General features: G+C 47.4%; 1 protein-coding gene across 4 annotated transcripts in view; it reads left to right on the plus strand.

Moving 5' to 3' along the window:
- Positions 1 to 14,041, plus strand: part of KDM6A (lysine demethylase 6A) — a 435,435-nt gene that overhangs the window by 373,223 nt on the left and 48,171 nt on the right. For all 4 annotated transcript variants that reach the window (XR_010241142.1, XM_063955630.1, XM_063955632.1 and 1 more), the window contains 2 exons: positions 5,559 to 5,664; positions 5,776 to 5,981. Coding sequence is in view for 3 of the 4 variants with exons in the window: in XM_063955630.1 (XP_063811700.1) it covers positions 5,559 to 5,664; positions 5,776 to 5,981 (312 nt within the window). In the remaining variant the exon portion in view is untranslated. The remainder of the gene's footprint in view (positions 1 to 5,558; positions 5,665 to 5,775; positions 5,982 to 14,041) is intronic.

The raw sequence follows: 14,041 nt of genomic DNA on the forward strand, positions 1-14,041 counted from the left end.
CAGGAGAAACCTATCTACTTTTCACACCAGGAAACATACTTTTTCCAGATACGATGATAATGTTTTGACATAACCATCTTCCTGGCCTGGACCATGGTGGAAATAACCCGAGAGGGAAGACCCTTTCTTGCTAGAATCTCCCTTTCAACTTCCAAGCTATCAAACTTAGCCGCTGTAAGTCTGGATAGACGAACGGACCTTGCTGAAGATCATCGTCTCGGAGCGGTAGAGGCCATGGATCCTCCAGAGTCATGGTTAGGAGGTCCGAGTACCACGCCCGTTGAGGCCAATCCAAGGCAATTAGAATTGCCTGAACGCTTTCCCTTTTTAGCGCACTCAGCCTTAGAGGAGGGAACAGGTACACAAACTGGTACATCCACGGTGATGTCAGCGCGTCCACTGCTACAGCCTGTGGATCCCTCGTTCTGGAATAGTAACAGCAAAGCTTCTTGTTGAGACGAGAAGCCATCAGGTCCATCTGCGGACAGCCCCACCGGTGAATTAACACTTGGGAATGTAGGCCCCACTCCCCCGGATGGAGGTTGTGCCTGCTGAGGAAGTCTGCTTCCCAGTTGTCCACTCCTGGAATGAATATGGCTGAGATGGCCCTTGTGTTGGCCTCTGCCCATAAGAGAATCCTTGACACTTCTCGCATTGCCGCTCTGCTTCTTGTTCCCCCTTGTCGGTTTACGTACGCCACCACTGTGGCGTTGTCCGATTGAACCTGGATCGCCTGATCCTTAAGATGATGAGAAGCTTGCAGCAGAGCATTGTAAATTGCCCTGAGTTCCAGGATGTTTATCGGCAAAGTTGATTCCTGAACTGACCATTATCTTTGGAACTGGGCCCCTTGGGTCACCGCTCCCCAACCCCGAAGGCTGGCATCTGTTCCTTAGAATCCACGAGTGGATATTGAAACTTCTGCCCTCTACCAGGTGAGGAATTTGAAGCCACCATAATAGAGAAATCTTGCCTTTCGGAGATACCCGACCATTTGTTCAGGAGATCCGGTTGAAATGGTCGGCCATGAAACCTACCGTATTGGGATTGCCTCGTATTCAGCCACCATCTTGCCCAGTAATCAGATGCAAAGATGTATGGACACCCTGCGAGGACTGAGTACCGAACGGACCATAGCCTGGATAGTCAAGGCCTTGTCAATCGGGAGAATCACCTTTTGAGATACCCTATCCAGAATCATTCCCAGGAACTGAAGACGTTGGGTCGGTTCCAGGTGAGATTTCTGAAAATTTAGGATCCACCCATGATCCGTAAATAGGCGAGTAGTCAGATCGATGCTGTGCAGTAGACGCTCCCTGGATAAAGCCTTTATTAGGAGATCATCCAAATAGGGGACAATGTTCACTCCCATCATGCGCAGTTGCAGCATCATCTCCGCCATGACCTCGGTGAAGACCCTCGGAGCTGTGGATAATCCAAAGGGTGGGGCCTGAAACTGGAAATGGTCGTCCAATATGGTGATCCTGAGGTAAGCCTGATGAGCGGGCCACATGGGAATGTGTAGGTAAGCATCCATGACATCCAGAGACACCAGGAACTCCCCCCTCCTCCAGAGCGGACACCACCACCCGCAGGGACTCCATCTTGAATTTGAACACCCGAAGAAAAGGGTTTAGAAACTTCAGGTTCAAGATGGGGCACACCGAACCGTCTGGTTTGGGAACGTGAGAGACTGGAATAAAAACCCCTGTTGCGTAACGGAGGAGGTACAGGAACTACTACCACCCCTGTCTGCAAAAGTTTTTGAATAGCCTCTTGCAGGGCAACTTTTGCATTGGGTAAAGCTGGTAAGCCCAACTAAAAACCTGTGAGGAGGTAGTGCTTGAAATTGCAGCCTGTATCCTTGGGAAATGAGGTCCCTCACCCAAGGATCCCAGCAGGACACACGTGGGCGAAGTGTTGAAGGCGAGCCCCTACCTGAAAGTCGCCTTGTTGCTGGGGCCAACCATCACGCGGAAGGCTCAGCAGCAGGGGATCCGGTGGTCTGGTCCAGGAAGACAGCAGGTGCAGGTTTACGGGACTTACCACGAGATCCTCTTGAAGTGGTGGAGACCCCTTGGCCCTTGCCTTTGAACCTTGCCACATGAAAGGACTGCAAGGAGGGTCCAGTGTAAGAACGTCTAGCAGGTGGCGCAGCCGACTGCAAATAGGTAGACTTACCCGCCGTTGCTTGGGAGATCCATTTATTTTATTAATCTCCAAACAAGGCATCACCTGTAAAGGGAAGATTTTTTACACCCTTTTGGAATCAGCGTCAGCCAACCACTGACGTAACCACAGAGCTCTGCGCGCCGAAACAGCCATAGCAGTAGTGTGGCCATTTATCTTACACAACTCTTTAATAGCCTCGCTTATAAAATTTGCAGCATCTGGTATATGTTGCAGCAAAATAATGACCTCATCCCAGGGTAGAGTGTATAAACCATCAATAACATTATCAGACCATTTGACAACCGCCCTGGAGATCCACCTGCAAACTATTGTGGGGAGTTGTGCTGAGCCTGCTGCCGTATGAATTGCCTCAACTCAGGTCTGCAAACTCGGTCCTCATTACCCCACACAGTGCATGTTTTGCAGGTAACCCAGCAGGTGCACAGGTGTATTAATTACTCACACACACTTTAAAAAGTCGCAAGTGGAGTTAATTATTTCACTTGTGATTCTGTGAGGAGACCTGCAAAACATGCACTGTGTGGGGTAATGAGGACCGAGTTTGCAGACCTATGCCTTAAGTGTTGTCTCAATTTTACGGTCAGCTGACTCCTTTAGGGATATAGCCCCACGAACAGGCAGTACCAATTTCTTAGACAATCTGGATACAGATGTATGAACCGATGGGGGTTTTTCCCAGAGCTTCCTGTCCTCAGCTGGAAGGGGAAAGATAGATGAAAACCTCTGAGGAATTTAAATTTTTTTTTATCAGGGTTTAACCAAGCCTCCCTGGCCAGGGAGTTTTAACTCTTTAGACACTGGAAATGTAGCTGAACTCTTGGGTCTAACATTAAAGTATAACTCCTCATCTGCTTCCGCCTCCTGATCCGGTATGTGGAGGACCTCTCTTATAACAAAAATGAGAGCCTCCACCCCAAGGGACAGAGAGCTGTCCTCGTCCATGTCATCATCATCCACATCTGGCTGATCAGAATCAGACTGGATAACCTGTGGCAGTGAGCGTTTTTGAAGCCACTAGAGGGGGCTGAGAAGCCGCCTTGGTATCTGCTGCTTTAGCCACACAATCAATGGAGTGTTTTAACACCTGTCTGGCTCTTTTAGCTACAGCTAATTCTGAGTTTACATTCTGAATCATGCTTTTAAAGCAATCCAACCATTCGGGTGCTTGTGAACAGTGTTCTTGTGGAGATAAGGAACATTGCTCACACATAAGTTACCCCACAGAAGACGGGATTGAGTTACAAGCAGCACATATAACCTTGTCCACAGACATTCTTCACAACGGTAATAGAGCGCAGCCCACTGACCCAACACCTCCACACAGACCCTAGGGAGTGTCACTGAGGAGCGGACCCCAGCACACAGAACACAGCAGCACAATGTGTTAAAGTATGTGTATGACCTGATAACAGTGCAACGGCACTACCGCTGGTGTGCCCTCCCTATGACACCCTGGTACCATTTGTACAGCCTGCGACAGCGTGGGTCCTGGAGGAGGAGCAGCGTACATGCAGCCTGTCAGATCCGCAGTAGCATGAAATGGCACCTTCATGCAGTCCCTACAGTTTATACTGGCCACGTTTAATAAGGAACACAAGTAGATGTATCTTTAACAGTACACACAAAGCCTTGAGACAGTAAGCACTGTGGGGCAATAGCCCAGAGCTAGTTCGTCCGTGGCGGGCACCGCAGCTCTGGGCCCGTGACCGCCATGTGACCTGCCGCCAAACTGCACCGGGAATTCGCTACCTGGGACCCCGGTGTAACACTCACCGCACCTGGGTCTTCGTCATCTGTTAGAGGGTAGCTGCTGGCTTTGGCACACATACTAACGATGTGTGATCAGTACCTCAGGAGCTCAGTGTCCTGTCAGCTGGGATTACGAACCATTAACCCTCAGGAGCTTGGTTCGGTCCCCACTCAAAGTCCCACGAAGCAGGTAGTCTGTTTGGCAAGCAGAGCTACCTGAAAATAATAAACTAAATTCAATTTATAGAAAAATCTCTGGAGCACCAGAAACGTGCACCCGGCTTTTTGGACACATTCTTCTAAACTGAGTCTGGTAGGAGGGGCATAGAGGTGAGGAGCCAGCACACACATACACTAAAAGTTTTTTAAAGTGCCAGGCTCCAGTGGACCCGATCTATACCCCATGGTACTAAAGACCCCAGTATCCACTAGGACGTAAGAGAAATATCTTTCTCCAATCGCTTTCTTGGGGGGGGGGGGGGGGGGGATGCAATTATAGATGTAGTCGGGCTCATTGCACCCACAGCACAGGCACACGTGGCGTGCCGTGGGTGTGACTTGATATGCTATGCGGCGATTAGCCTCAGCTCAGTGTATTTCCTATGGCAGCATGCGCATCATAGTTTGAGCACACTAGCCACACCAGCATTGCTGCGACTAGGATGTTCGTCAGCAAAGGTGAACGTGGCTACATCTGAAGCTGCAGTTATTGAGCGTGGGCTAATTGATCCCCCAAGGCTATTCAGTTAGCCCCCAAGGCAGCATGCAGACTGCAGTATATGGGGTTTTTTTTTCTAGCCTGAGTAGGCCCGAAAAGAAATCCCCAATAACTGGTGTGTTAATGGGTGCCGTGTCCCTGTTAATGCATATGTCCGTGACCTTGCCGTGCTTTAAAAGGGGTCTCGGGTGAAAAAGGGACTGGAATCAAATAGCCCCAGGTGTTAAAGCCCAAGGCTACCACCCTTTTTCACCCCCGTTAAATTAACAGTGCTAATTGAATGCGGCCTTAAGTGTAATAAAATGCTTCCTTGGAATGTGAAGTCTTACATATCTTTAACTGTCTAGCACTGATAAAGTTAAGAGAATAATATAATGGGGGGAAAAAAGAGTTGGTGGTCAATTCAAATAGTAGTTTGACTGCGATGTGCCGCATCGCTGGTTTTGCCTTGTACCTTATAGAGAGAGGTGTGCAAGAAAACTAGCTGCCTACGGCTACTGAGATGCATTCATAGGAATATCTCCTCTAATTGAATAGTAATGGAAACCGAGGAACCAAAACTCTTGCATATAACTAAATGAAGTGATTGTTGAGAGTGGTTACAATGTTGGAAGCGCTCTGCGTACACAATATGGTCTTACATTAATGGAGGACACGCATTGTAAAAGTATTTCCTTAAACAAAATTAATTTGGAAGAAACTACAATCTTGTAGTAACGAATATTATTCAGTTGTAAAATGTGGGCAGTATACTTTGGTTTATATCCTGTATATTTTGCTGTCAACCAATGTGGTATTTTGCGAAGACTGTAAATGAATTGCTTGTCAAAGTAACTAGCATTCTTGATCTACTGTATGTTGGATTATTTGGACTAAATATTTATTGTATATTTCACAGTTGGAGAATAAGAGAGATGCTTTCTTCCCACCGCTACATCAGTTCTGCACAAATCCAAACAATCCTGTTACTGTTATCCGTGGCCTTGCTGGAGCACTTAAATTAGGTACCTGCATGTAATGTTCCCTTCTAAGCATAGTTAATCTTACTGTGTATGCTTCACTTTTTTTTTATTTTTCTTCTTTGTTGCACAATTATTAACCTATTATGTCTTTAGATCTAGGACTATTCTCTACTAAAACACTGGTAGAAGCAAATACTGAACATATAGTTGAAGTCAGGACGCAGTTGTTACAGCCTGCAGACGAGAACTGGGATCCTACTGGAACAAAGAAAATCTGGCGCTGCGAGAGCAGTCGCTCACATACTACCATTGCAAAATATGCACAGTATCAGGCTGCTTCATTCCAGGAGTCACTACGAGTTAGTAATGTATTTACTTGTATAAAACTACATTCAGAACACTTCAAAGATATTATCATTTTTATGTAGTTTATCATAGCTTCTAATGTTCTAAGTATATTAGAGGACACCACAGAGCTCTTTGACCATTGGCTGCAGTGTCAGTCCATTTATAGAGGTCAATCCTATTAGCAGTGATAATATCGTGGGTGCAAATCATTGTGGCATTGGGCGCTCTTTACGGCTGCCAAAATTCGCACCAGACTGCTCACTGCCCCATAGGGCTCCGAGCACTTTTGGTGTGAGTTCAGGCAGAAACCAACCCGTGAAGGATGTGAGATCGGGTGCCATTGCTGGCGTTTAAGAGGCACAGCGAACGACTCATGGCACCTTTCGTGGATAATAGGATCAACCCTATAGACTGCATGGTAATTTAAGCTACGTTGTACACAGATTGTTGCTCTCGTTTCAAATCTCAGGACTATTTCTGTGCAAGCATGGCTGACTTTGGGAAGCTTGCAGTGTGATCCATTGAGCGATTGAAGTGGGTTGTAATGCGGGTCAGTGATAAAATCTGTATTTTAGCAGTTTGCCTTGTTTTTTTTGTTTTTTTTAATAGAAGTGCTACCAGTGCATATATAATTTATAAGTATTAGTCTAGCAGAGGTTCTCAAGTACTGATGTAGAGTATTACTTTATCGAAGTAAGCTGTATAATGTTTTTTTGCTTCCCTAATTCATGTACATGTTTTCAAAGAAATAGTTTATGTATCAAGCAGTGAAAAGAGTAGAGAAAATGGGAAAATGCCCATAGCAACCAGTCATATTTAACTTAGCATTTATCATGTACACTATGTAAAAGGTAGTATTCATACAGAAGCGCTCAAGTAGTATAATATGTAGTTCTGGGAGACATGCACATAATAATGAGGCAGGTATAATCACCATAAATGGGTCCGAGGAGCTTTGGGTTTTTGCAGAAAAAAACCTCTAATCCTCCTCATCTCTTGTGGTGGATCTAAAACAAAATAGACCCACCCCTCACAGTGCACTTTGCAGCGTACCGATTTAGATGGGCATAGAAAAGAGCAAACAATAGTGCAGTGATTCCTTTAAAATTGGAACAGTTTAATTCTCATAATGCACTTACTGTACAATGCAAAGAAGTAAAACAAAGCATGACCAATAATCCTCCATGGCAAACTGCTCGGCTTCGGGATCATTCCTGGATCTCTCAAGATGTAACAGATGAGACTGGGACCAAAGATCCGGATACAAGGGTCCGACCTCAGTGTTGCAGGTAAGTCGGGATAGGGGCAGTGTTCCCCTATTCCGAGGTAGGACCTGGTTGGACCATTGCATCCGGATCTTTGGTCCCAGTCTCGTCTGTTACATCTTGAGAGAACCAGGAAGCATCCCGAAGCCGAGCAGTTTGCCACTGAGGATTATTGGTCATGCTTTGTTTTACTTATTTGCATTGTAAGTGCATTTTACGATAATTAAATTGTTCCAATTTTAAAAAGATCACTGCACTATGGTTTGCTCTTCTCTGTGCCCATCTAAACCAGTACGCTGCAAAGTGCACTGTGGGAGGTGGGTCTGTTTTGTTTTAGATCCACCACAAGAGATAAGGAGGATTAGAGGTTATTTACTGCAAAAACCCAGAGCTCCTCATACTCCTTTATGATTGTGCCTGCCTTTCATTATTATGTGCATGTCTCCTAGAACTACATATTTTACTACTTGAGCGCTTCTGTGTGAATACTACCTTTTACTTTGTGATACCTTTTAAGTGTTCTTTGGATGTGCAGTTTTGTATTTTATATATTAGCTGCACTTGTGTTTTAGCAAAACTTCACTTATACACCATGTACATTATGTAGACAAAAGTGATTGGTCACCCCCACCCCTTCCCCATGCAAATTAAGTGGTGTGCTCCTGCAGCAGACACGTGTTCGTGAAGGTATAAAACGAGGGGCACTGATTAGATCATTTGCTAACAAAATGGCTTGCCGGAAGGAGCTAACAGAGTTTCTCTGACGTCCTAGTGGATGCTGGGAACTCCGAAAGGACCATGGGGAATAGCGGGCTCCTTAGGAGGCTGGGCACTCTAGAAAGATTTATGACTACCTGATGTGCACTGGCTCCTCCCACTATGACCCTCCTCCAAGCCTCAGTTAGATCTTGTGCCCGGCCGAGGTTGGATGCACACTAGGGGCTCTCCTGAGCCCTTAGAAAGAAAGTATAGATTTAGGTTTTTTATTTTCAGTGAGACCTGCTGGCAACAGGCTCACTGCAGCGAGGGACTAAGGGGAGAAGAAGCGAACTCGCCTGCTTGCAGCCGGATTGGGCTTCTTAGGCTACTGGACACCATTAGCTCCAGAGGGATCGACCGCAGGCCCAGTCCTTGGTGTTCGGTCCCGGAGCCGCGCCGCCGTCCCCCTTACAGAGCCAGAAGCAAGAAGAGGTCCGGAAAAGCGGCAGCAGAAGACATCAGTCTTCACCAAGGTAGCGCACAGCACTGCAGCTGTGCGCCATTGCTCCTCATACACACTTCACATTCCGGTCACTGAGGGTGCAGGGCGCTTGGGGGGGGGGGGGGCGCCCTGAGCAGCAATAAAAACACCTTGGCTGGCAAAAATACCACAATATATAGCCCCAGAGGCTATATATGTGGTAAATACCCCTGCCAGAATCCAGAAAAAAGCGGGAGACTAGGCCGCGGAAAAGGGGCGGAGCTATCTCCCTCAGACACACTGGCGCCATTTTCTCTTCACAGTGCAGCTGGAAGAAAGCTCCCCAGGCTCTCCCCTGTAGTTTTCAGGCTCAAAGGGTTAAAAAGAGAGGGGGGGGCACTAAATTTAGGCGCAATATTGTATATGCAAGCAGCTATGGGGGAAAATTCACTCAGTTATAGTGTTAATCCCCACATTATATAGCGCTCTGGTGTGTGCTGGCATACTCTCTCTCTGTCTCCCCAAAGGGCTTTATGGGGTCCTGTCCTCAGTCAGAGCATTCCCTGTGTGTGTGCGGTGTGTCGGTACGGCTGTGTCGACATGTTTGAGGAGGAGGCTTATATAGTGACGGAGCAGATGCCGATAAATGTGATGTCGCCCCCTGTGGAGCCGACACCAGAGTGGATGGTTAGGTGAAAGGTATTAACCGACAGTGTCAACTCCTTACATAAAAGGGTGGATGACGTAACAGCTGTGGGACAGCCGGCTTCTCAGCCCGCGCCTGCCCAGGCGTCTCAAAGGCCATCAGGGGCTCAAAAACGCCCGCTCATTCAGATGTCGACACAGAGTCTGCCTCCAGTGTCGACAAGGTTGAGACATATACACAATCCACTAGGAACATCCGTGACTTGATCCCGGCAATAAAAAGTGTTACACATTTCTGACATTAACCTCTAAAAATGGGTTTTTATGTTTGGGGAGAAAAAGCAGGCAGTGTTTTGTTCCCCCATCAGTTGAATGAATGAAGTGTGTGAAAAGCGTGGGTTCCCCCTGATAAGAAACTGGTAATTTCTAAAAAGTTACTGATGGCGTACCTTTTCCCGCCAGAGGATACGTTACGCTGGGAGATCTCCCCTAGGGTGGATAAGGCGCTCACACGGTTGTCAAAATAGGTGGCACTGCCGTTTTAGGAACGGCCACTTTGAAGGTACCTGTTGATAAAAAGCAGGAGGCTATCCTGAAGTCTGTATTTACACACTCAGGTACTAGACTGAAACCTGCAGAGCGTGCTGCTGCAGCGTGGTCGGTGACCCTGTCAAACATACTAGTTTGCTAACATGAGAACATATTAAAGACGTCGTCTTATGTATGAGGGATGCACAGAGGGATATTTTGCCGGCTGGCATCCAAAATGAATGTAATGTCCATTCTGTCAGGAGGGTATTAGAGACCTGTCACTGGACAGGTGATGCTGACTTTAAAAGGCGCATAGAGATTCTGCCTTATAAGGGTGAGGAATTATTTGGGGATGGTCTCTGGGACCTCGTATCCGCAGCAACAGCTGGGAAGAAATATTTTTACCTCAGTTTTCCTCACAGACTAAGAAAGCACTGTATTATCAGGTACAGTCCTTTCGGCTTCAGAAAAGCAAGCGGGTCAAAGGCGCTTCCTTTCTGTACAGAGACAAGGGAAGAGGGAAAAAGCTGCACCAGTCAGCCTGTTCCCAGAATCATAATTCTTCTCTCGCTTCCTCTGAGTCCACAGCATGACGCGGGGGCTCCACAGGTATAGCCAGGTACGGTGGGGGGCCGTCTCAAAAATTTCAGCGATCAGTGGGCTCGCTCACAGGTGGATCCCTGTTTCATTCAAGTAGTATTTCAGGGGTACAAGCTAGAATTCGAGATGTCTTCCCCCCGCCGTTTCCTCAAATATGCCTTGCCGACAACTCCCTCAGGCAGGGAGGCTGTGCTAGAGGCAATTAATAAGCTGTATTCCCAGCAGGTAATACTTAAGGTGCCCCTACTTCAACAAGGACGGGGTTACTATTCCACACGGTTTGGGGTACCGAAACCGCATGGTTCGGTGTGACCCTTTTTTATATTTAAAATCCTTGAACACATACATAAAAAAATTCAAGTTCAAGATGGAATCGCTCAGGGCGGTTATTGCAAGCCTGGACGAGGGGGATTACATGGTATCCCGGGACATCAAGGATGCTTACCTGCATGTCCCCATTTACTATCCTCGCCAGGAGTACCTCAGATTTGTGGTACAGGATTACCATTACCAAGTCCAGACTCTGCCGTTTGGACTGTACATGGCACCGAGGGTGTTACCAAGGTAATGGCCGGAATGATGATACTCCTTCGAAAAAGGGGAGTTTTTAATTATCCCGTACTTGGACAATCTCCTTATAAGGGCGAGGTCCAAGGAGCAGTTGCTAGTCGGGGTAGCACTATTTTGGAAAGTGCTACAACAGCACGGTTGGATTCTAAACAGTCCAAAGTCACAGCTGGTTCCTACGACACGTCTACTGTTCCTGGGGATGGTTCTGGACACAGACCAGAAATAAGTGTTTCTCCCGGAGGAGAAAGCCAAGGAGCTGTCATCTCTAGTCAGAGACCTCCTGAAGCCAAAACAGTTATCGGTGCATCATTGCACGCGAGTCCTGGGAAAAATGATAGCTTCCTACGAAGCAATCCCATTCGGCAGGTTCCATGCAAGAACTTTTCAGGGGGACCTGTTAGACAAGTGGTCCGGGTCGCATCTTCAGATGCATCGGCTGATAACCCTGTCTCCAAGAACCAGGGTATCTCTACTGTAGTGGCTGCAGAGTGCCCATCTTCAAGAGGGCCGCAGGTTCGACATACAGGACTAGGTCCTAGTGACCATGGATGCCAGCCTTTGAGGCTGGGGGGCAGTCACACAGGGAAGAAACTTCCAGGGACTTTGGTCAAGTCAGGTGACTTCCCTACATAAATATTCTGGAACTGAGGGCCATTTACAATGCCCTGAGTCAGGCAAGGCCTCTGCTTCAAAACCAGCCGGTCCTGATCCAATCAGACAACATCACGGCAGTCACCCATGTAAACCAACAGGGCGGCACAAGAAGCAGGATGGCGATGGCAGAAGCCACAAGGATTCTCCGATGGGCGGAAATTCATGTGTTAGCACTGTCAGCAGTGTTCATTCCCGGAGTGGACAACTGGGAAGCAGATCTTCTCAGCAGACACGACTTCCACCCGAGAGAGTGGGGACTTCATCCAGAAGTCTTCCAAAGGATTGTACACCATTGGGAAAGGCCACAGGTGGACACGAAGGCGTCCCGCCTCAACAAAAAGCTATAAAAGATATTGCGCCAGGTCAAGGGACCTTCAGGCGATAGCTGTGGACGCTCTGGTAACACCGTGGGTGTACCAGTCGGTTTATGTGTTCCCCCCTCTGCCTCTCATACCAAAGGTACTGAGAATAAGAAGAAGGCGAGGAGTAAGAACGATACTCGTGGTTCCGGATTGGCCAAGAAGAGCCTGGTACCCAGAACTTCAAGAAATTATATCAGAGGACCCATGGCCTCTGCCGCTCAGACAGGACCTGCTGCAGCAGGGGCCCTGTCTGTTCCAAGACTTACCGCGGCTACGTTTTGATGGCATGGCGGTTGAACGCCGGATCCTAAAGGAAAAGGGCATTCCGGAGGAAGTCATTCCTACGCTGATTCAAGCCAGGAAAGATGTAACTGCAAAACATTATCACCGCATATGGCAGAAATATGTTGCTTGGTGTGAGGCCAAAAAAGGCCCCAACAGAGGAATTTCAACTAGGTCGATTTCTGCATTTCCTACAAGCAGGAGTGTCTATGGGCCTAAAATTAGGCTCCATTAAGATACAGATCTCGGCTCTGTCGATTTTCTTCCAGAAAGAATTAGCTTCAGTACCTGAAGTTCAGACATTGTAAAAGGAGTGCTGCATATTCAGCCCCCGGTTGTGCCTCCAGTGGCACCTTGGGATCTCAACGTGGTGTTGAGTTTCTTAAAATCACATTGGTTTGAACCACTAAAAACCGTGGATCTAAAATATCTCACGTTGAAAGTGGTCATGTTATTGGCCTTGGTTTCGGCCAGGCGTGTATCAGAATTGGCGGCTTTGTCATATAAAAGTCCTTATCTGATTTTCCATATGGATAGGGCAGAATTGAGGACTCGTCCCCAGTTTCTCCCTAAGGTGGTATCAGCTTTTCACTTGAACCAACCTATTGTGGTGCCTGCGGCTACTAGGGACTTGGAGGATTCCAAGTTACTGGACGTAGTCAGGGCCTTGAAAAATTATGTTTCCAGGACGGCTAGAGTCAGGAAAATTGACTCGCTATTTATCCTGTATGCACCCAACAGGCTGGGTGCTCCTGCTTCTAAGCAGACTATCGCTCGCTGGATCTGTGACACGATTCAGCAGGCGCATTCTGCGGCTGGACTGCCGCATCCTAAATCAGTGAAAGCCCATTCCACAGGGAAGGTGGGCTCATCTTGGGCGGCTGCCCGAGGGGTCTCGGCTTTACAACTTTGCCGAGCTGTCACTTGGTCAGGGGCAAACACGTTTGCAAAATTCTACAAATTTGATACCCTGGCTTAAGAGGACCTTGAGTTCTCTCATTCGGTGCTGCAGAGTCATCCGCACTCTCCCGCCCGTTTGGGAGCTTTGGTATAATCCCCATGGTCCTTTCGGAGTTCCCAGCATCCACTAGGACGTCAGAGAAAATAAGATTTTACTCACCGGTAAATCTATTTCTCGTAGTCCGTAGTGGATGCTGGGCGCCCATCCCAAGTGCGGATTGTCTGCAATACTTGTAAATAGTTATTGCTAACTAAAGGGTTATTGTTGAGCCATCTGTTGAGAGGCTCAGTTGTTTTCATACTGTCAAACTGGATATAGTATCACGAGTTGTACGGTGTGATTGGTGTGGCTGGTATGAGTCTTACCCGGGATTCAAAATCCTTCCTTATTATGTCAGCTCGTCCGGGCACAGAGTCCTAACTGAGGCTTGGAGGAGGGTCATAGTGGGAGGAGCCAGTGCACATCAGGTAGTCATAAATCTTTCTAGAGTGCCCAGCCACCTTCGGAGCCCGCTATTCCCCATGGTCCTTTCGGAGTTCCCAGCATCCACTACGGACTACGAGAAACAGATTTACCGGTGAGTAAAATCTTATTTTCAAAAGGGATCATCGTTGGCTTGCTGTGTCATGTTTACATGTTTTCTGGAAGATGCTGGACTGGTATACAGAAGTTTCTGTAATCTGGATGTACTGGCCAGATCTTAACCCCATTGAGCTCCTCTGTGACAGATTGGAGCGACTGGTGCGTTCTAGACAGTCTCAACCTCCTTCAGTGTTGCTGTACTTTAGGCGGAATGGCAAAACATAACAACTGCCGCTGTCCAGGAACTTGTGGACAGCATGCCAAGAAGGGTGTCTGCAGTAACCACTGCACGTGGTGGACCTACTGAGTACTGACGTCAATAAACTCGCTTTGATCTATTTGCTGTCAGTGTCCAATCACTTCTGTCTGCAAACTGTGCATTCTATAAAATTATATGCAGAAGCTAATTGATTTCTATGGGCAACTTTTCCATTTGACA

This window comes from Pseudophryne corroboree, chromosome 2, assembly GCF_028390025.1.
Source record: "Pseudophryne corroboree isolate aPseCor3 chromosome 2, aPseCor3.hap2, whole genome shotgun sequence".
NCBI classification, from domain to species: Eukaryota; Metazoa; Chordata; class Amphibia; order Anura; family Myobatrachidae; genus Pseudophryne; species Pseudophryne corroboree.